We start from the raw sequence: 20,477 nt of genomic DNA, 5'->3' as shown, positions 1-20,477 counted from the left end.
CTTTGAGAGTGCAGACAGCCCAATTTTCATCAATTAATATATTCTGTAGACATACCCTCATCCGCTCTCTTTTCCTGAAAGCTGATCTGTCCAGTTTTGGAGTTGATGTCAGCAGGCCAGGGAAGCTAGGGTCGATATTCTTCTCTTGATCATCTTCGGTGGCATAAGGGACGGTGTGAGCCAAGACATCCAGGGGGTTTGGCTCGCTCGTCTGCGGGAACAAACTGCCGCCATTGCTTGCCGTGCTACCGAGGTCCTTTGTCCCTGAATTTCTCACACACACCGGCAGATTCAATGGGGGTCTGGCGGCAGATTTCTTTGACTTTATCGTTGGAAATGCATCTGCTTTGAGTGTCGCAGGATATCCACACATTCTTGCCATCTCTGTCGTAGCATAGCTTTTGTCGGTAAAGTGTGCGGAACAAACGTCCAATTTCTTGCCACTTTCGCATCTTTGGGCCACTGGTGCAACTTGAATCCTGTCCCTGTTCGTGTTGTTACACCCTCCGACAACACACCGACGAGGCATGATGTCTCCAAGGTACGGAAAACAGTAGAAAAAACGGAAAATAACAGAGCTGATTTGACTTGGTGTTTGAGAAAATGGCGGATTGCTTCCCGATGTGACGCCACGTTGTGACGTCATCGCTCCGAGAGCGAATAATAGAAAGGCGTTTAATTCGCCAAAATTCACCCATTTAGAGTTCGGAAATCGGTTAAAAAAATATATGGTCTTTTTTCTGCAACATCAAGGTATATATTGACGCTTACATAGGTCTGGTGATAATGTTCCCCTTTAAGGCTGGGACACAAATCAAGATTTTCTACATGCTTTAATATTTGACAAATCACTCACACAACAATTTTAATTAATCAGGCGTTAAGCAGTTTTGATTTGTATGTGTGTGTGTGTGTGCTACGATATCAACACAGTACAAAATGACTGTCCCACCACCGAGTCAGATTCAAGTCCTCCAAGCCCGAAATCTTGTGTGAACAAACGTGCTATACAGGGCTGGGCGTATTGATTGACATATCGGTAGTATCGATACCAAGGTGGATATTTGTATCGGGGTGATGTTAGTGTAGTGCAGGGGTCGGCAACCCAACATGTTGAAAGAGCCATATTGGACCAGAAATAAAATCTGTCTGGAGCCGCAAAAAGTTAAAAGCCTTATATAAGTGTTTTAATGAAGGCAACACATTAAGTTAGCGTCTCAGAGGGTGAGATAACTCCTGGAAATTCCTGTCTTAAAACTGCCAAAGTTATAGATGTGTGTGTGTCCAACTTAAAGGAAAGGACAGACATGGAACAACATGGCACACAATCAGAAATGCAGCCAATATGACATATAGATAATGTGTCATGAGCAGAGGTGGGTAGAGTAGCCATAAATTGTACTCAAGTAAGAGTACTGTTACTTTAGAGATTTATTACTCAAGTAAAAGTAAGGAGTAGTCACCCAAATATTTACTTGAGTAAAAGTAAATAAGTCTGTTGTGAAAAAACTACTCAAGTACTGAGTAACTGATGAGTAACATACACACATATCATATATACCGGTGTATATATGTGTGTGTGTGTGTGTGTGTGTGTGTGTGTGTGTGTGTGTGTGTGTGTGTGTGTGTGTGTATATATATATATATATATATATAGAGAGAGAGAGAGAGAGATATATATATATATATCTATATATATATATACACAAACATATATATATATATATATATATATATATATATATATATATATATATATATATATATATACATACATTGATATATACAGTATATAATTGATATTTATTTATTTTGCCGTTTTTGTTTATATGTTAAAGGTGTTTTAATGAATATACGTGCATGTTTAACATACCGTATATAGATTCCTTTCTTTCATGAAGACAAGAATATAAGTTGGTGTATTACCTGATTGTGATGACTTGCATTGATAGGAATCAGACAGTAGTGATGATAACGTCCACGTTTTCAAATGGAGGAGAAAAAAAGTTCCTCCTTTCTGTCTAATACCACATGAAAGTGGTTGGTTTTTGGCATCTTATTTGTCCAGCTTCCATATTCGTTTTTATACACTTTACAAGAAATACATTGGCGGTAAACTCCGTAGCTTGCTAGCTTGTTTGCGCTGGCTTTCGTAGACTCTTATTTTGAGAGCGCAGGCGCGATGAAGCGGCACTTTTATTGTGAAGACAGGAACTGTGCAGTCAGTCTTTAGGCTTTTGACGGGATGTACGGTTGAAATAAAAAAGGGTCTTTTTTCCTTCACACTTTAGATTGATTGATTGGAACTTTTATTAGTAGATTGCACAGTACAGTACATATTCCGTACAATTGACCACTAAATGGTAACACCCGAATAAGTTTTTCAACTTGTTTAAGTCAGGTCATGTGACCCCTGGCTCTGTTTGATTGGTCCAACGTCACCAGTGACTGCATCTGATTGGTGGAACGGAGTGAACGTCACCAACGACTGTATTTGTTGAAGCGCAGGCACTATGAAGGTCTGTCTGACAGACCAAAACAAACAAAGCGTGCATTAACAGATCGATAAAAATTAGTAGCGAGTAGCGAGCTGAATGTAGATAAAAGTAGCGTTTCTTCTCTATAAATATACTCAAGTAAAAGTATGGTGCATTAAAACTACTCTTAGAAGTACAATTTATCCCAAAAGTTACTCAAGTAGATGTAACGGAGTAAATGTAGCGCGTTACTACCCACCTCTGGTCATGAGACATGTAAATATAAATTAAATACACAGAGGACATAAGTAAAGGAAATTAAATGAGCTCAAATATACCTACAAACGAGTCATAATGATGCAATATGTACACAGCTAGCCTAAATAGCATGTTAGCATAGATTATTAGCACTCCACGCAATAACATCAACAAAGCTCACCTTTGTGCATTCACGCACAGCATAAAACATTTGGTGGACAAAACCAAACACCTTTCTTCTGGTGTTTGGTAAAGCTAAAAGGCCAGTGCCAGAGGACCTCAGGATCTGTGAGGGTTGGTCCGGTAAAAGCAGGTCAGATAGATACGAAGGCGCAAGGCCATTAAGACATTTCAAAACTAATAATAGATCTTTAAAATGATGGAGATCTTGGGACTATTTTTTTAAAGAAAACTATTAAAAAAAAGGAAAAGGCTCTGGAAAAAGTCACAGACGGTGTGAACACAGACTTTATAACCCAGCAAGTGAGCTAGAGGTGAGTACGTTCTCGTGGCTGCAATGCTTTTTTTTTTAGCTTCACGACTCAGGGAGCGTTGACTCGGGAGGCGTCCGCTATCCTCACAGACCTGAAGACTTTTGGTCGTGAATACTGAACACATTAAATATCTACGATTGTTGGCCCAGCCCGTTCTGGAGCTCCTCAGACCAGAGGACAATATTATTAGACAATCTTATACAACGTAATCTGGCTTTTGCCGTCTTCGGTCTTTATGTCAGTACCCCGGCTTTAGCGATGAGTTGAAGACTTGATTGATTTTGTGTGTGTGTTCAGGGGCATCTGAAAAAATCGGGCCCTCAGTTGTTCAGCAGCAGTGAAGATGAGGATGAGGACGGGGATGAAGAGGAGGATCAGAACAGGTTTGACGTCAGGCCTCAGTTCGAGGGTCCAGCTGGACAGAAGGTGACACATTGTTGTATTTGTGCACTGTGCTTCCTATTTGTCATTTATCAGATCTGATTGGTGTTCAAAAATGTAAAGAAGCATCTCAAACGTGCTCAAATTCAACCCGGGAAAGGTGTATAAACCTGTGTGTGTGTGTTTAGCTGATGGAGCTGCAGTCTCGCTTTGGGACGGACGAGCGTTTTCGGATGGACTCTCGCTTCCTGGAAGAGGAGGTTGAGGAGGACGCCGACATGGTGGAATCAGGTCAGGCTGTTGTTTGATTAGGTTTAGGCAGAGAACTTGTGAGAAGAAATCCAGGTTGACGCCTTGACGTCTACGACAGCTATCGCACAGCTAAACTCGTGTAGAGGAAAAGTAGAGTGAATTTCTCGTTTTTTTAGGGCATGCTGCAGCGACTGTTGAAGTCTCGGAGGAGAAGACGAACTTGGCCGCCGATGACGACCAGGCTCTGCAGGAGGAGAAGAAGAGGAACATGTCCATCCTGCACAACGTTCTCGGACTTCATCCCCCCACCGGCAAGACGGCTGGCAAAGCCAAGACCTTCAGGTCGGTCTCCCACACAAATGTGTCAGCATAGAGTTCGACTGGTGATGTTCTCATGCAGGGATGTCGAACTCGTTTTCATTGAGGGCCAAATCGCAGTTATGGCTGCCATTAGAGGGCCGCTTCTAACAGTGAATAATACATGAATTTGCCTGTGCATGAGATTATTATACATCAATTCTTTATGTACAATGTAAAAACAAATCTGTAGATTTTACATTAAAAAAAAGTCAACTCACTAGAATTTTACAGTAAATATACAGTGTTTTTAACAACATATTACGGTACACTGCAAAAACTGAAATCTAAGTAAGATTAAATATCTCAAATAAGGGTGACATTTGCTTATTTTCTGTCTGATAAGATAATTCTTCTCACTAAGCAGATTTTATGTTAGAGTGTTTTACTTGTTTTAAGTGTTTTGGTCCTAAATTATCTCAGTAAGATAATAGATAGAATAGAATAGAATAGAAAGTACTTTATTGATCCCTGGGGGAAATTCAGCACCACAGTTCGCTCACAATTAACAAGAATAATAAATAATATAATATATATAATATATTATGTATATAATATATAAATAATATAAATATATTCTACATATACTCTACATTTAAGTGCCGTCAAGAAGGAACATATGCATTATACCATACTTGCCAACCCTCCCGGATTTTCCGGGAGACTCCCGAAATTCAGCGCCTCTCCCGAAAACCTCCCGGGACAAATTTTCTCCCGAAAATCTCCCGAAATTCAGGCGGACCTGGAGGCCACGCCCCCTCCAGCTCCATGCGGACCTGGAGGGTCTGCATGGAGCAATGTTGTTGTAATATATTGAGTTGGAGGCAATAAACAGGCGAGGTGATGAAGTACGTCTCTTTACTGTAGACTTCAGAACGGACTCACACACTTGACGTCAGGTGCGCAACACCACGTAAATCGTTGGCCAACCAAAAAGTAACCCCAGTACGCTATAGCCAACATTCACCAGGAGATGGCAACAGACAAACATAGATCACTCCATTACATTCCTCCCCTTTTATAAATGTAGAAGTTACTCAAAAGAAATAAACAACCCAACCAAAAAATGCAGCAGCTCAATTAAAAAACTGTACTTAAGCCACATTCTTTTTTTTTTAGTACTGAACTCTTAACCCTCATTTGTAAACAATAACATGCTTATTATACAAACAGTATTTGTACATCTTTAACACAGATTTTTATACTGTCTTCAGAGATTCAGGTTTTTTGGTGGTACTCGAAACCTTTCTGGGTACCTGCGGATCACTGGTGGGGTTTTTGTTGTGGGCGATCTGGGTTCTGATGATGACAACTCAGCAGCCCTTGAATCTGGTTCAATATTGAGACTAGTTTGTGTCTGACTCACTGATGGTCCTGATGATGGAACTGAAACAGCACTGCCCAGTTGTACTGATGGCACATTTTCTGGAACTGGTGGAGACTAGATAACTGGCAGTCTCTCCATATTTTCTCGCCATGGTAACATGTGATCCACATGCACTGTGCGCTGTCTCTGTCCCTCTTGATATATATATATATATATATATATATATATATATATATATATATATATATATATATATACTGTATATATTTACTGTATATATATATATATGAAATACTTGACTTGGTGAATTCTAGCTGTGAATATACTCCTCCCCTATTAGCCACGCCCCCACCCCACCCCGACCCCCCCACCCAATTTCTTACTTCTAGCATGAAAAAAATTATGATTTTGACACAAATGTGTCTCATAGTTAAAACAGATGACAGCCAAATGGACTTTTATTATTTATTCAAACATTTAACATGTGACATTTCAAACAATTTTTAACAGAAATAGTTAATGCACATTCAGATCAATTCTTCAAAATTACAATAAAACAAATTAAATGTGTATATATGCGCACTGATTGACTGAAAGAGCACGCACTTGGCGCGATGATGTCATGTTATCCATGGGAAAATGCATTTTTAGACAATATGATTTGCCTGAGCGGCTAGGAGACCCAGAGAGTAACAAGCAGTTGCCTTGTTGCCTTTCCATTAAGAACAATAAATTCATTTTTAGTATAAGTTTGCTGGTTTCAAGAAATGTAATGCCGAGTGCATATCATTATGTCAAGATAATGGCACGAGCATTTACCTAATTTAAGAATATTTTTCAACATATTGAGCAAAAAGGTCTCTTTTTTTTCTACCAAGAAAAGTGCACTTGTTATTAGTGAGAATATCCTTATTTTAAGGCATTTTTGGGTTCATTGAGGTTAGCTAATTTTACTTGTTTTGGAAAGTCTTGACAAGCCACATTTTCTTGTTCTATTGGCAGATAATTTTCCTAGTTCAAATAAAATACCCCTAATTTTTTATTTTTTTTTCTTGTTTTTGAACACTGACTTTTTGCAGTGTAAATAGAAAACCAGTACTATTGTTTTTATTTTATTTTTATTTTAATAATGTTTTTTTTTACCGTAAAACAATATACCGTATTTCTATTTACGGTACCTGTTAATACATCTTAAAAACAACCACAGAGTTTACGGTAAAACACTAGCAGCTCAGTCGACATAATTTTACCATAAAAAAAAATCAGTATTTTACTTCACAGTAATATACGGTACTGTAAAAATCACTGTAAATTTTATTGTAATTTTTTGTGTAAAATTTGATGGATAACTTTAAAATCAGAAAGTCAAGGAGATATTTAAGTATTTATTTTTATTCTGACAAAAGAAAATTGTTTGGAAGATATAATATTTGTTGCATTTGCATACTATTAAAGTTTAAAAGGTATGCAATTTCACGCAGTAAATTTTTTTTCTGTCAAAATGGAAAAGACGAATACGTTTAGTAAGATAAGATACTTAATTGACGCATGTTATTTCCAGGCTTTCACGGGCCATATAAAATGAAGTGGCGGCCCCCGGGCCTTGAGTTTGACACCTGTGGTACGCAGGCTCAATCTAGTTGTATGCCAAAAAATTATATTCAAATACAGTGTTACTGTTCAAACTGTGTGTAATGTTACAGTGGGCAAACATACTAACTATACTTGTTTTTAATGAGGCCTACTACACTTCTGTATTTTAATGTGACTCATTATGGTGGTACTTTGTGAAAAAAGTTTGAGAACCTGCGATCTAATGTGAGACAACGTGTTTGCAGAGACGTGTCGGCGCTTCACTACGACCCCAGCAAAGAGGAACACGCCGCCTTTGAGACCAAAACAGAACGTATCAAGAAGAACAGGTATGAGCAATGTAATACCAAAATAGTCACATTAACATCTTGCATATCATTTTTGTTGAGGGCTGCACAAAAACTCTGTTTTACGCCAACATGCAGTCTAATTTCTAAATTATAATTAAAATGTATATATTTTTTAATACAAATGCTGCCATTTTACTGACAAGCACAGCAAGCCTCGCCGGCCTCCCTGATTCTAACCACTGACTGCTGACCGCTGGCGAGGCTTACTGGCTATCATTCATCAACTTGTGTGAGGAGCGATCGCATTAATGAATTTACTTTTCTTTTCACTTGTCATTTTATTGGGTTCATTATTGTTCATCCTCCTCATATCCAGGCTAAAAATATAAGGTTCTAAATCAAGGAGGTCCAAACTACGGCCCGTCGGCATGTTCAACTTGGCTTGCGAGACAGCACTGGTCCAAGTGTTTTCATATCATATACATGTAGCCAGCGGTCTGATTACTGGCATTTTGGCGCCATCTGGTGGCCAACAAAAATAATTCAAGTCAGTGAACATTAATTTACACATCTGTGAGTTCAAGCACAGCGATTACCGTATTTTTCGGAGTATAAGTCGCACCGGAGTATAAGTCGCACCTGCCGAAAATGCATAATAAAGAAGGAAAAAAACATATATAAGTCGCACTGGAGCCCGGCCAAACTATGAAAAAAAACTGCGACTTATAGTCCGAAAAATACGGTACTTATATGACCCAATCCAAACAACCTACCCTAGTCATGGTGCAGGAAAAAAAATTCACCCAGCACAAACATTCAACTAATATGGTCACATATAATACAACCTGCTCACTCAACTTTGTGGATATCGTACAAAACGTCCAATCAGTATAAAATACCTAAATCACACCCTTTTAAATCCATCACAAGGGATTGGTTGGTTGAAGTTTATTTCGAACATGTACACAATTTCAGTATGATACATCACATATTATCATTTTTCTTTACATGTCCGAAAGGGAATAGGAAGAAACATAATCTATGCAAAATTTTGACCAAAGAACCATCATTACATGTTATGTAGACCAGTGGTCCCCAACCTTTTTGTAACTGCGGACCGGTCAACGCTTGAAAATTTGTCCCACGGACCGGGGGGTATGGTATTTATTTATTAATATTTTTTTTGTCATAAAAAAATACAATCATGTGTGCTTACGGACTGTATCCCTGCAGACTGTATTGATCTATATTGATATATAATGTAGGAACCAGAAATATTAATAACAGAAAGAAACAACCCTTTTGTGTGAATGATGGGGGGGGTTTGGGTTGGTGCACTAATTGTAAGTGTATCTTGTGTTTTTTATGTTGATTTAATAAAAAAAATAAAAATAAATAAAAGTTTTATTTTTTTACTTTTTATTTCTTGTGCGGCCCGGTACCAATCGATCCACGGACCGGTACCAAGCCGCGGCCCGGTGGTTGGGGACCACTGATGTAGACCACAGGGAACTGTTTTAAATGTAGAAAAAAAATCATAATATGACCCTTTAATTGCGCCTTATAATCCGTTGCGCCTTTTGTATGAAAATAGACCCGCTCATTGTTAGTGAGCATTATAATCCGGTGCGCCTAATGTACGTATTAATACTGGTTGTGCTTACTGACCTTGAAGCAATATTATTTGGGATATGGTGTAAATGTGACCAGTTAATAGTAGTCCTAAATAAGGGATACGTGTGGACTGCAGGTTGATGCCTGTTCAATAAATTACGCTAGCAAGCAAGACCAAAACTTTTAATGTTTCATAGAGAATATAGAACATTACACACGGCGCTCAAAAATCTGTCAAAATGTATTTGTACAACTTTAGTAAGCGACGAAGCCGCACCGCTTGAGCATTACGTCTACCATAGTCAGACGTATTGTGCTTCACCATACGGGTATTATTGTGGTGTGTGTATAAGGACCCCAAAAAGAGACCTATTATCTGGCGTTTTGTTTCAATCTATTATGCACAACCAACTTTGACCTATTGGTACCTGCTGATATGTATTTGGGATCTGCATAAATCCCGAAAATTCGCTCGTGCCTGCGCCGTAGTGAGTGAGATCCTTATTTTTCTCTATCCTCTTGTTGTGGGGCGTTAATCCTCCACTGTTGCCATTTCTAATACAAAAAAAGCGTACCGTTTTTAACTTATATCTGTCAGTAGACTCGCTATGGAAACGCTAAAAAGTATTGGTACAACAAAGAGCATGGGGAGAAGACGCTATGGAAGTGGAGGCACATAAATTAAACCGCTCACAAAATGGTGCTTCCTGAAGAGACGGTTTGAAGATGGTCTGTAAAACATTTTGACCAAAGAACCACCATTACATGTTATGTAGACCACAAGGAAGTGTTTTAAATGTAGACAAGAAATCCTAATTTGACCCTTTTAATGCGCCTTATAATCCGTTGCGCCTTTTGTATGAAAATAGACCCGCTCATTGTTAGTGAGCATTATAATCCGGTGCGCCTAATGTACGTATTAATACTGGTTGTGCTTACTGACCTTGAAGCAATATTATTTGGGATGTGGTGTAATAATAAATGTGACCAGTTAATAGCAGTCCTAAATAAGGGATACGTGTGGACTGCAGGTTGATGCCTGTTCAATAAATTACGCTAGCAAGCAAGACCAAAACTTTTAACGTTTCATAGAGAATATAGAACATTACACAAGGCGCTCAAAAATCTGTCAAAATGTATTTGTACAACTTTAGTAAGCGACGAAGCCACACCGCTTGAGCATTACGTCTACCATAGTCAGACGTACTGTGCTTCACCATACGGGTATTATTGTGGTGTGTGTATAAGGACCCCAAAAAGAGACATATTATCTGGCGTTTTGTTTCAATCTATTATGCACAACCAACTTTGACCTATTGGTACCTGCTGAAATGTATTTGGGATCTGCATAAATCCCGAAAATTCGCTACTGCCTGCGCCGTAGTGAGTGAGATCCTTATTTTTCTCTATCCTCTTGTTGTGGGGCGTCAATCCTCCACTGTTGCCATTTCTAATACAAAAAAAGCGTACCGTTTTTAACTTACCGTATTTTCCGCATCATAAGGCGCCCTGGGTTAAAAGCCGCGCCTTCAATGAAGGGCATATTTCAAAACTTTGTCCACCAATAAGCCGCCCCGTGTTGTAAGCCGCATCTAACTGCGCTAAAGGAATGTCAAAAAAACAGTCAGATAGGTCAGTCAAACTTTAATAATATATTAAAAACCAGCGTTCTAACAACTCTGTTCACTCCCAAAATGTACGCAAATGTGCAATCACAAACATACGTATATCAACATGGACAGAGCTGCGTGAAAAAAGCCACCCGGCCTCTTCGCGTAAACTTAAACTTACCTTAACCACTCGCTCATCTTTTCTTCATCCATCCCTTCGAGTTAGCTTTTATGATGACGCCGGCTGGAAAGGTCTCTTTTGCCAAGGTCTTCCTTTTGAATATCACCATGGGTGGAAGTTAGCATGGCAAGCTAGAACCACAGTGAAGGATGACTTCTCATTCCCTGTGGTGCGAATATTCACCGTACGTGCTCCCGTTCCACAGTGCGGTTCACAGGAATATCAGTTGCTGTGAAATACGGTAGTAATCCGTGTGCGGATGGAGAGATTGCGTCTTTTCATGAACCGGATCCTTGTCGCTTAGTAGGAGCCATTTTGTGGTCTTTACAGATGTAAACAGGAAATGAAACGTACGGTGATATCCGCGCGTTTTTTCTTCTTCTTCCGGGGGCGGGTGGTTGCTTACAGTAGAAGAAGAAGCGCTTCCTGTTCTATGGGGGCGGGTGCTTACCTTGGCGGTTGCTTGCGTAGAAGAAGAAGCGCTTCCTGTTCTACCGGGGAAAAAAGATGGCGGCTGTTTACCTAAGTTGCAAGATCGAAACTTTATGAAAATGAATCTTAATATTTATCCATATATAAAGCGCACCGGGTTAAAAGCCGCACTGTCAGCTTTTGAGTAAATTTGTGGTTTTTAGGTGCGGCTAATGGTGCGGAAAATACGGTATATCTGTCAGTAGACTCGCTATGGAAACGCTAAAAAGTATTGGTACAACAAAGAGCATGGGGAGAAGACGCTATGGAAGTGGAGGCACGTAAATTAGACCGCTCACAAAACGGTGCTTCCTGAAGAGACGGTTTGAAGATGGTCTGTAAAACATTTTGACCAAAGAACCACCATTACATGTTATGTAGACCACAAGGAAGTGTTTTAAATGTAGACAAGAAATCCTAATTTGACCCTTTTAATGCGCCTTATAATCCGTTGCACCTTTTGTGTGAAAATAGACCCGCTCGTTGGTAGTGCGCATTATAATGCAATAATCCATTTACTGCCATCACCATAACAGCTTTGGCCGTCTTTTGTTTCCTGCTCTTCACAGCAAGTCGGCCCGGAGGAAGAAGAGGGAAGAGGCTCAGAAGCTTCCAGAAGTTTCCAAGGAGATCTTCTACGACGTGACCGGTGACCTGAAGGCCATGTTCGGTCAGACGAACGATGCAGAGGAAGTGAAGACGAACTGGGACCAAGTCGAGGAAGAAGTCGATGGAGGAGGAGAGGATCCAGAGCAGCCTGCACCTGTGACATCTTTGGTCTTAACGGATGCCAGCGCAGGAACCGAGGACCCTTCCGGATTTACCTTCTCCTTCTTCGGCAACGACTTAGAGACAGAAAGTGAACACCCAGGTGGGTCACTGCCCCGATGGGATGACCATTTGAGACGTTTTAAATGTTTACTGTATGTCACTTCTTAGTGCCAGCTGAGTATAAGGTGGAGAGCATCCAGGCTGCAAAGGTGTCATGGCAACAAGACCCCCACTTACAAGACAGCAGCTCAGAGGAGGAGGAGGTGGAGGAGGCAGAAGAAAAGGAGAAAAGCATCCCTGTACCTAAAACCACTCAGTGAGAAAAACTTCTGTGGCTTTTCTTCTGTCTCTCTCTGTTTTTATGTGCTGTTCACACGCAGGTCACAGTTCTTCAACACCATCACATTGTGTGCACATGCATGATAAAATGCATGTTTTGTTTCAAAGGAAATGATCCCAATATTGCATGTGATATTGTCTGCACACTAAAATGAAGTGTTTGCTTCTGTCCACAGAGAGGAAACTCCTCCCATGAAGGACATGTTCTTCTTCCACCTCAACGACAGCAGATTGTTAGGTATGAACAAGACTGGAGAGTGCGTTTACTCCCAAATCCAGGGGTGTCAAACTCATTTTAGCTCAGGGGCCACATGGAGGAAAATCTGTTTTCCACGTGGGCCGGACTAGTAAAATCATGGCATAATAACTTAGAAATAAAGACAACTTCAGATTGTTTTACTTTGGCCAAAAATAGAACAAGCACATTCTGAAAACGTACATATCACAAATAATCCTCTTGGCAAAACACTTCATGTTAATTGAAAATTCTAAGGAAAGAAATGGTGCAGTTTCACACCACGAAGGACACAATTAACTTATACTTTGTCTCGGTGTATTGGCAAAGCCATTAAACTTTAAGCACTTTTTGTTTCGCATTGTCATGTTGGCAGTTCACCATTAGAAACGTGTTTGGAAAACCAATCCAATCCAATCCACTTTATTTATATAGCACATTTAAACAACAAAATGTTTCCAAAGTGCTGCACAACAATGTTAAACACAATTAAAAACAATATAAAATAAATATGATTAAAAACAATTTCAAAGGGTAAAACCAATTAAAACAGTAAATAGAAATCAAAAAATTTAAAAACACAGAGGACAACAGAGGACTACACAACTCACGTAGTGTTAAAAGCCAGAGAATAAAAGTGGGTCTTAAGACGAGACTTAAAACACTCCACTGTGGGAGCAGTTCGAATATGGAGGGGCAGAGTGTTCCAGAGCTTAGGGCCGACCACAGAGAAGGCCCTGTCTCCCCTGGTTTTAAGTCTCGTCTTGGACACCACGAGCTCCAAACCAACCGAGTGTTTCCTCAACCCGCCGCATTGGTGACATCCGCAACTGCCATAACACATTATTATTATCATTCCAATTTTACAATTATAATATAAACAAAGCAATTATCAAAATGACACCATAGCTAAAAGCAAGGTAACATAACTACAAACGTAACCGATGTGATGGTAGATCTAAGCATGAAATAAAATACAACAACAAATGTAGAAACACTAGGGGTGTAACGGTACGTGTATTTGTATTGAACCATTTCGGTACGGGGGTTCCGGTTCAGTTCGGAGGTGTACCGAACGAGTTTCCACACGGACATATTAAGTAGCGTAACGCACGTTGTGTAAACAATGCACACCGAGGCACAACACACGGCATGCTAGCAGCTAACGGGCTAGGATAGACTGACCATACGTCCTCTTTTCACCGGACATGTCCTCTTTTGCGGGGCTGTCAGGGCGGAGTTTCTTAAATGCCTTTGAGTTAGGGTTGCGTGTATTTTCAATGCACGTTCAGGGTTAAGAAGGGGTTAAAAACAAAACAAATTGTGCGCGCAGCAGCATTGGTGAGGGAGGGGCAGAGACAGAGAGAGAGAGAGAGAGTTATGATAAACGCGCATGCGTCGCCAGGCTCTGCTTTTCATCCATAGATTTATCACATTTAATTTTTTATTATCTATAGCAGGGGTGTCAAAAGTGTGCCCCGGAGGCCATTTGCGGCCCACAGCTAATGTTTTAAAGGCCCACGGCACATTCTAAAAATACTATTTATACAAACAAAAACATAACAAAAGTGAAATAAAAAAGGTTAAATGTAATTTAGAAAAAGTTGCAATGTTGACTAATAAAACAAAGCTGTTATTTTTTCTTTCAAACTGTCATTGCTCAAAACATAATATTGAATCAAAATCAATGTTATTATGAATTATTGACCTATCCAAGGTTCTGATTACTTCACATCAAATATTCCACTCAGAAAAATATTTTTGGTGGAAGATTGTGCAAATTTGGTAAATAAATAAACCCGAAATTTATATTTTGTTGTTTTCTTACTTTACCGAAAATTAACCGAACCGTGACCTCTAAACCGAGGTACGTACCGAACCGAAATTTTTGTGTACCGTTACACCCCCAAGAAACACACATTTTTACAATGGAGTTCAGGGTGCACATCATGCCCTTAACCTTAGACTTAGACAAACTTTATTGATCCACAAGGGAAATTGTTCCTAAAAAAAGATAAGTGATTCTGCCATTCTAGTCACTGCCGTTGTGTCCTTGGGCAAGACACTTTACCCACCTGCTCCCAGTGCCACCCACACTGGTTTAAAGGTAACTTAGACATTGGGTTTCACAATGTAAAGCGCTTTGAGTCACTTGAGAAAAAGCGCTATATAAATATAATTCACTTCACTTCAATTCACCTGCTCCTAGTGCCACCCACACTGGTTTAAAGGTAACTTAGATATTGGGTTTCACAATGTAAAGCGCTTTGAGTCACTTGAGAAAAAGCGCTATATAAATGTAATTCACTTCACACTTCACACAAAAAGGTTGAGAGTACTACCAAAAATAAAGTAAAATGAAGGAAGTCAAAGGAGTTACTGTGACGTGCTGCCACTCTTTCAGGCACATCAAAGAAAAAAAAACTTTACCCAAACCTATTGCGAGCGCTGCACGTAACTCTTAACTACAAAGATGGAAGAATGGCCGTGCGCGACCCGAGGGTCCCTGGTTCAATCCCCACCTAGTACCAACCTCGTCATGTCCGTTGTGTCCTGAGCAAGACACTTCACCCTTGCTCCTGATGGGTGCTGGTTAGCGCCTTGCATGGCAGCTCCCTCCATCAGTGTGTGAGTGTGTGTGTGAATGGGTAAATGTGGAAGTAGTGTCAAAGCGCTTTGAGTACCTTGAAGGTAGAAAAGCGCTATACAAGTACAACCCATTTATCATTTATATATTGACTTAAGTCTTTGCATCTTACTGTTCTGTTATTTTATCCCATGAGTGGATAATTTACAATTAAAGAAGGTATTGTAGATACAGGCACAGGAGCAGCTGATTGCTTGCACCTGCGCCGATTAGAGTGGCGGCAGCCAATCCAGGGGGCGCTTAAAGACGTCATCTTTAAACACTGTCATGAGTGACGTGGGTTACACTTGAATTGCCATTGCGACATCCAGTGGACACATTTAGAACAGCAGTTTATTTCATTAAAAGATTGCAGCTCATTTTTACACTTGGCAAACTCATCTTGCGGACCGTATGTTTGACACTCCAGCTCTATTACCAAGTGTGACTTTAACTTTTAACCTCCTCCTCCATCAGAGGGCCCGCAGTGGTTCTGTTGTTCCTCTGAGCTGGACCAGGAGAGAGAGCAGTGGCAAGAGAGGGCAATGGTGCTTAAAGAGGTGCGCCTTTCCGCATGAATCGGAACAACGAGCACAACGCCTACTGTGACTTTGCACTAACACGCACTTTGTTTTTGTTTTTATCCTCAGGAGTGCCGCAGGAAACACAAGAATGCACTCAGGAAGCTCAAACCTCACCAAAAGAGATGAGGTTTTTTCTGGTGTTTCTGCCTGAACACAACTTAAGACAAATTTTGTTTTTAGATATATACCGTCTCTTTTGGGCTATAGAGAGCAACTAAATACAAGCCACATCCATCTCATTTTTGGACAAATTTGATTTTTTCAAATATTAGCTGCACAAGTTTATTAGCCGCAGGTGTACACATTGAAACATGAAATATTTACACAGGCACTTATGTTCATTCACAATTTTTACAAAAGACAGTGCCTGTCACAAGGAGAGGTCATTCAGGACGGTCTTTGTCCTCCTCTTCCGGCGCGCTTAAACCGCCGAAGTCGTCTTATTTGGCTTGTATTGTCATTTTTTTCAGTACGATGAGGGTGAGTCCATAACGCGCCAAATGGCCGACTGAATGATTGTGTTTTATTTAATCTGAACATTTTCACTGGTCCACCGTGACACGTTTCATTGGTCTGATGTGACGAGGCAAAATTTATTGGCAGCAAGTGAATCTGAACCCGTAAAATTCCATATGAATTAAGCGCGGGAAAAAGTGAGCGGCTTAAGGTCTGCAAATTACGGTAAATGCTATAATTTTGGGGTTTCAGGAGGATCCTTCTGAGAAAAACACCCACAAAGAACACAAGCTTCCTTTCTGAGCTCATGAATTGATAAAATAAATATTATATAATATGTGACAATACCTGTATTTTCATAAGTCTGTTAATTTATCTTTTAACAGTTTTTTGTCACTTTATTTCTCCTCCATTGTCAGAATTTCAACCATAATCTTTACTTTGTTTGTGCCATCATACTTGAGAACTAGCAAATTAGCTTGCTTGCGTCTAACATCATGTCAATAAAAATAAAAGATCAAAATGTTTCTGATTATATTGATGTTTTTGTATGCATTTTATTTTTAAATAATGGGTAAAGGCTGATCATTTTCCTGGACTATTGTCAAGCATAATCTACGATGTGAATAAACTAGTGCTGTCAAAAATAATGAGTTAACTCGTGATTAATCGCATAAATCACACAATTTATTTTGAACACATATGCTCCTTTACCTTAACTGTGGATGGTTCCCTGAAGGCAGTGCCTTTATAAAATCCCCTGACGAGCAGGGAAACCTGCGAAACAGGCTTGTAGGGATGATATAGCCTCTGTTTTTCCCCCTGACTTAACGTGTATGTATATATACAGTATATATATGTACATATATATATATATATATATATATATATATATATAGTGGGGCAAAAAAGTATTTAGTCAGCCACCAATTGTGCAAGTTTTTCCACTTAAAATGATGACAGAGGTCTGTCATTTTCATCATAGGTACACTTCAACTGTGAGAGACAGAATGTGAAAAAAAAATCCAGGAATTCACATTGTAGGATTTTTAAAGAATTTATTTGTAAATTATGGTGGAAAATAAGTATTTGGTCAATAACAAAAATTCTACTCAATACTTTGTAATATAACCTTTGTTGGCAATAACAGAGGTCAAACGATTACTATAGGTCTTTACCAGGTTTGCACACACAGTAGCTGGTATTTTGGCCCATTCCTCCATGCAGATCTTCTCGAGAGCAGTGATGTTTTGGGGCTGTCGCCGGGCAACACGGACTTTCAACTCCCTCCACAGATTTTCTATGGGGTTGAGGTCTGGAGACTGGCTAGGCCACTCCAGGACTTTCAAATGCTTCTTACGGAGCCACTCCTTCATTGCCCGGGCGGTGTGTTTGGGATCATTGTCATGCTGGAAGACCCAGCCACGTTTCATCTTCAAAGCTCTCTCTGATAGAAGGAGGTTTTGGCTCAAAATCTCATGATACATGGCCCCGTTCATTCTTTCCTTAACACGGATCAGTCGGCCTGTCCCCTTAGCAGAAAAACAGCCCCAAAACATGATGTTTCCACTCCCATGCTTCACAGTAGGTATGGTGTTCTTGGGATGCAACTCAGTATTCTTCTTCCTCCAAACACGACGAGTTGAGTTTATACCAAAAAGTTCTATTTTGGTTTCATCTGACCACATGACATTCTCCCAATCCTATGCTGTATCATCCATGTGCTCTCTGGCAAACTTCAGACGGGCCTGGACATGCACTGGCTTAAGCAGGGGGACACGTCTGGCACCGCAGGATTTGATTCCCTGTCGGCGTAGTGTGTTACTTATAGTAACCTTTGTTACTTTGGTCCCAGCTCTCTGCTGGTCATTCACCAGGTCCCCCCGTGTGGTTCTGGGATTTTTGCTTACCGTTCTCATGATCATTTTGACCCCACGGGATGAGATCTTGCGTGGAGCCCCAGATCGAGGGAGATTATCAGTGGTCTTGTATGTCTTCCATTTTCTGATAATTGCTCCCACAGTTGATTTTTTCACACCAAGCTGCTTGCCTATTGTAGATTCACTCTTCACAGTCTGGTGCAGGTCTACAATTATTTTCCTGGTGTCCTTCGACAGCTCTTTGGTCTTGGCCATAGTGGATTGGAGTCTGACTGTTTGAGGCTGTGGACAGGTGTCTTTTATACAGATAACGAGTTCAAACAGGTGCCATTAATACAGGTAATGAGTGGAGGACAGAAGAGCTTCTTAAAGAAGAAGTTACAGGTCTGTGAGAGCCAGAGATCTTCCTTGTTTGAAGTGACCAAATACTTATTTTCCACCATAATTTACAAATAAATTCTTTAAAATTCCTACAATGTTGAATTCCTGGATTTTTTTTTCACATTCTGTCTCTCACAGTTGAAGTGTACCTATGATGAAAATTACAGACCTCTGTCTTCATTTTAAGTGGGAGAACTTGCACAATCGTGGCTGACTAAATACTTTTTTGCCCCACTGTATATATATATATATATATATATGCAGCTGAGATAGGTTCCAGCACCCCCCGCAACCCTGAAAAGGACAAGCGGTAGAAAATTGATATATATATATATATATATATATATGTATGTATATATATGTATGTGTATATATATATATATGTGTATATATATGTGTAGATATATACATATGTATATATATATGTGTGTGTATATATATATATATATGTGTGTGTATATATATATATATATATGTGTGTGTATATATATATATGTGTGTATATATATATATATATATATATGTGTATATATATATATATATATATATATATATATATATATATATTCCGAGCGCGATGATGTGGAAAAATGCATTTTTAGACAATATGATTTGCCTGAGCGGCTCGGACACACCGAGAGTAACAAGCGGTAGAAAATGGATTAGAAAGAACAAATTAAAAATAATAATAATTAATTATGTATATATTTTTTTAATCTTGGGACTTCCCGCGGGCCAGATTTTGGACGCTGGGGACCCCTGGTATAAAGTGTTCATTATACATTTTTATTTATTTATTTTTGCACATTCTGCAATTGGGCGCCCCCTCCAACAGATGGTGCCATAGGCGGCCGTCTGGCCCCAATTACACTCAACCCCCTAACCCAGGTGGTTTGGCCCCCTGCTTTTATCCCATTCCGCACAGGGACCCATTCCAAACCGGTCTTCCATATGAGAGGCAAGCGTGCTGACCACCGAGCTAAAAGCCTGAGCTTGCTAACTCGGCAGCCAGCACACAAAGTTGTCAGAAAATGAGGTTTACTAATATGCACATATATAGCGCAGCCACACTGACCACTCCCTTTACGTTTAGCTAAAACTATTGCCAAGTTTTGAGCAAATAAATGTCACAAGTTTAAGTAAAACATTTAAAACGTGTTCCTTTATGACATTCTCACAAAATTGCAAATGATGTCAAAATATTGTTTTAGTCAATTTCATAGCAGTAACTTGTGATTAATCAAGATGAATCACAATCAGTCTTCACACATTTGCAGACTTAAAAGTGACTGCATGAATTGGCTCCAGATCCTCTGGCAGAGTTCATCAGCCAAAGAAACAGCTGTGAGCGTGTCACTCCAGGGTCTGTCAGAGGTGACTGTTAAATTCCTCTGCCCAGGAGCCCTTTGAGTAAGTGGGCCTGGTCAGTAAGGAGTGCAAATGTGTGTAAGTCTGTACCCGAGGAGGTTAAACTGCTCACAACTTACAAGGCCTTCACAAAAAAATTTGAAAATGTGTTTTGAGGTTTCCCCCCTGTGGTGGGTTCTCCTGGCCGACAGATCTTCGGGAGCCCGGTAGACAGTTGGAACAAAGTATTTTTATTTTGCATAAACACCCGGGGGTGGCTTGCTTTCTAGCAATATACGTTTGTCTCTGGGCGTGTGTCTCCTTGGCTCCAACTACGTGTCTCGTCCTGGCTGCTGCTAATAAGGGCGACAGGTGAGTAGATAACAAGCCCCAGTTGGGCAATCTACTCACCTGCCGCTGTCTTCGAGGCCGGTCCTTACACACCCCGCTCCGCGGCAGGCCCGCAGGCCACGCCCCCCTCCACATGTGTCTTATCAACGCCTGCAGCTGCCAGCACTAAAAGATGAGCCTGTTTTAATGCTAAGATAAATGT

The 20,477-nt window shown here is 40.1% G+C and overlaps 1 protein-coding gene across 3 annotated transcripts in view; it reads left to right on the top strand.

Moving 5' to 3' along the window:
- Positions 1-16,839, top strand: part of nol8 (nucleolar protein 8) — a 50,654-nt gene extending 33,815 nt beyond the window's left edge. For all 3 annotated transcript variants that reach the window (XM_061940485.2, XM_061940508.2, XM_061940501.2), the window contains exons 10-18: positions 3,527-3,655; positions 3,799-3,901; positions 4,039-4,204; positions 7,385-7,468; positions 11,875-12,176; positions 12,245-12,392; positions 12,592-12,653; positions 15,754-15,836; positions 15,927-16,839. In XM_061940485.2, the coding sequence (XP_061796469.2) occupies positions 3,527-3,655; positions 3,799-3,901; positions 4,039-4,204; positions 7,385-7,468; positions 11,875-12,176; positions 12,245-12,392; positions 12,592-12,653; positions 15,754-15,836; positions 15,927-15,986 (1,137 nt within the window). In that variant the 3' untranslated portion in view covers positions 15,987-16,839. The remainder of the gene's footprint in view (positions 1-3,526; positions 3,656-3,798; positions 3,902-4,038; positions 4,205-7,384; positions 7,469-11,874; positions 12,177-12,244; positions 12,393-12,591; positions 12,654-15,753; positions 15,837-15,926) is intronic.
- Positions 16,840-20,477: the final 3,638 nt, after the last annotated feature.

Source organism: Nerophis lumbriciformis, linkage group LG03 (genome assembly GCF_033978685.3).
Source record: "Nerophis lumbriciformis linkage group LG03, RoL_Nlum_v2.1, whole genome shotgun sequence".
Classification (NCBI taxonomy): Eukaryota; Metazoa; Chordata; class Actinopteri; order Syngnathiformes; family Syngnathidae; genus Nerophis; species Nerophis lumbriciformis.
This window is presented reverse-complemented; position numbering and strand designations above follow the sequence as displayed.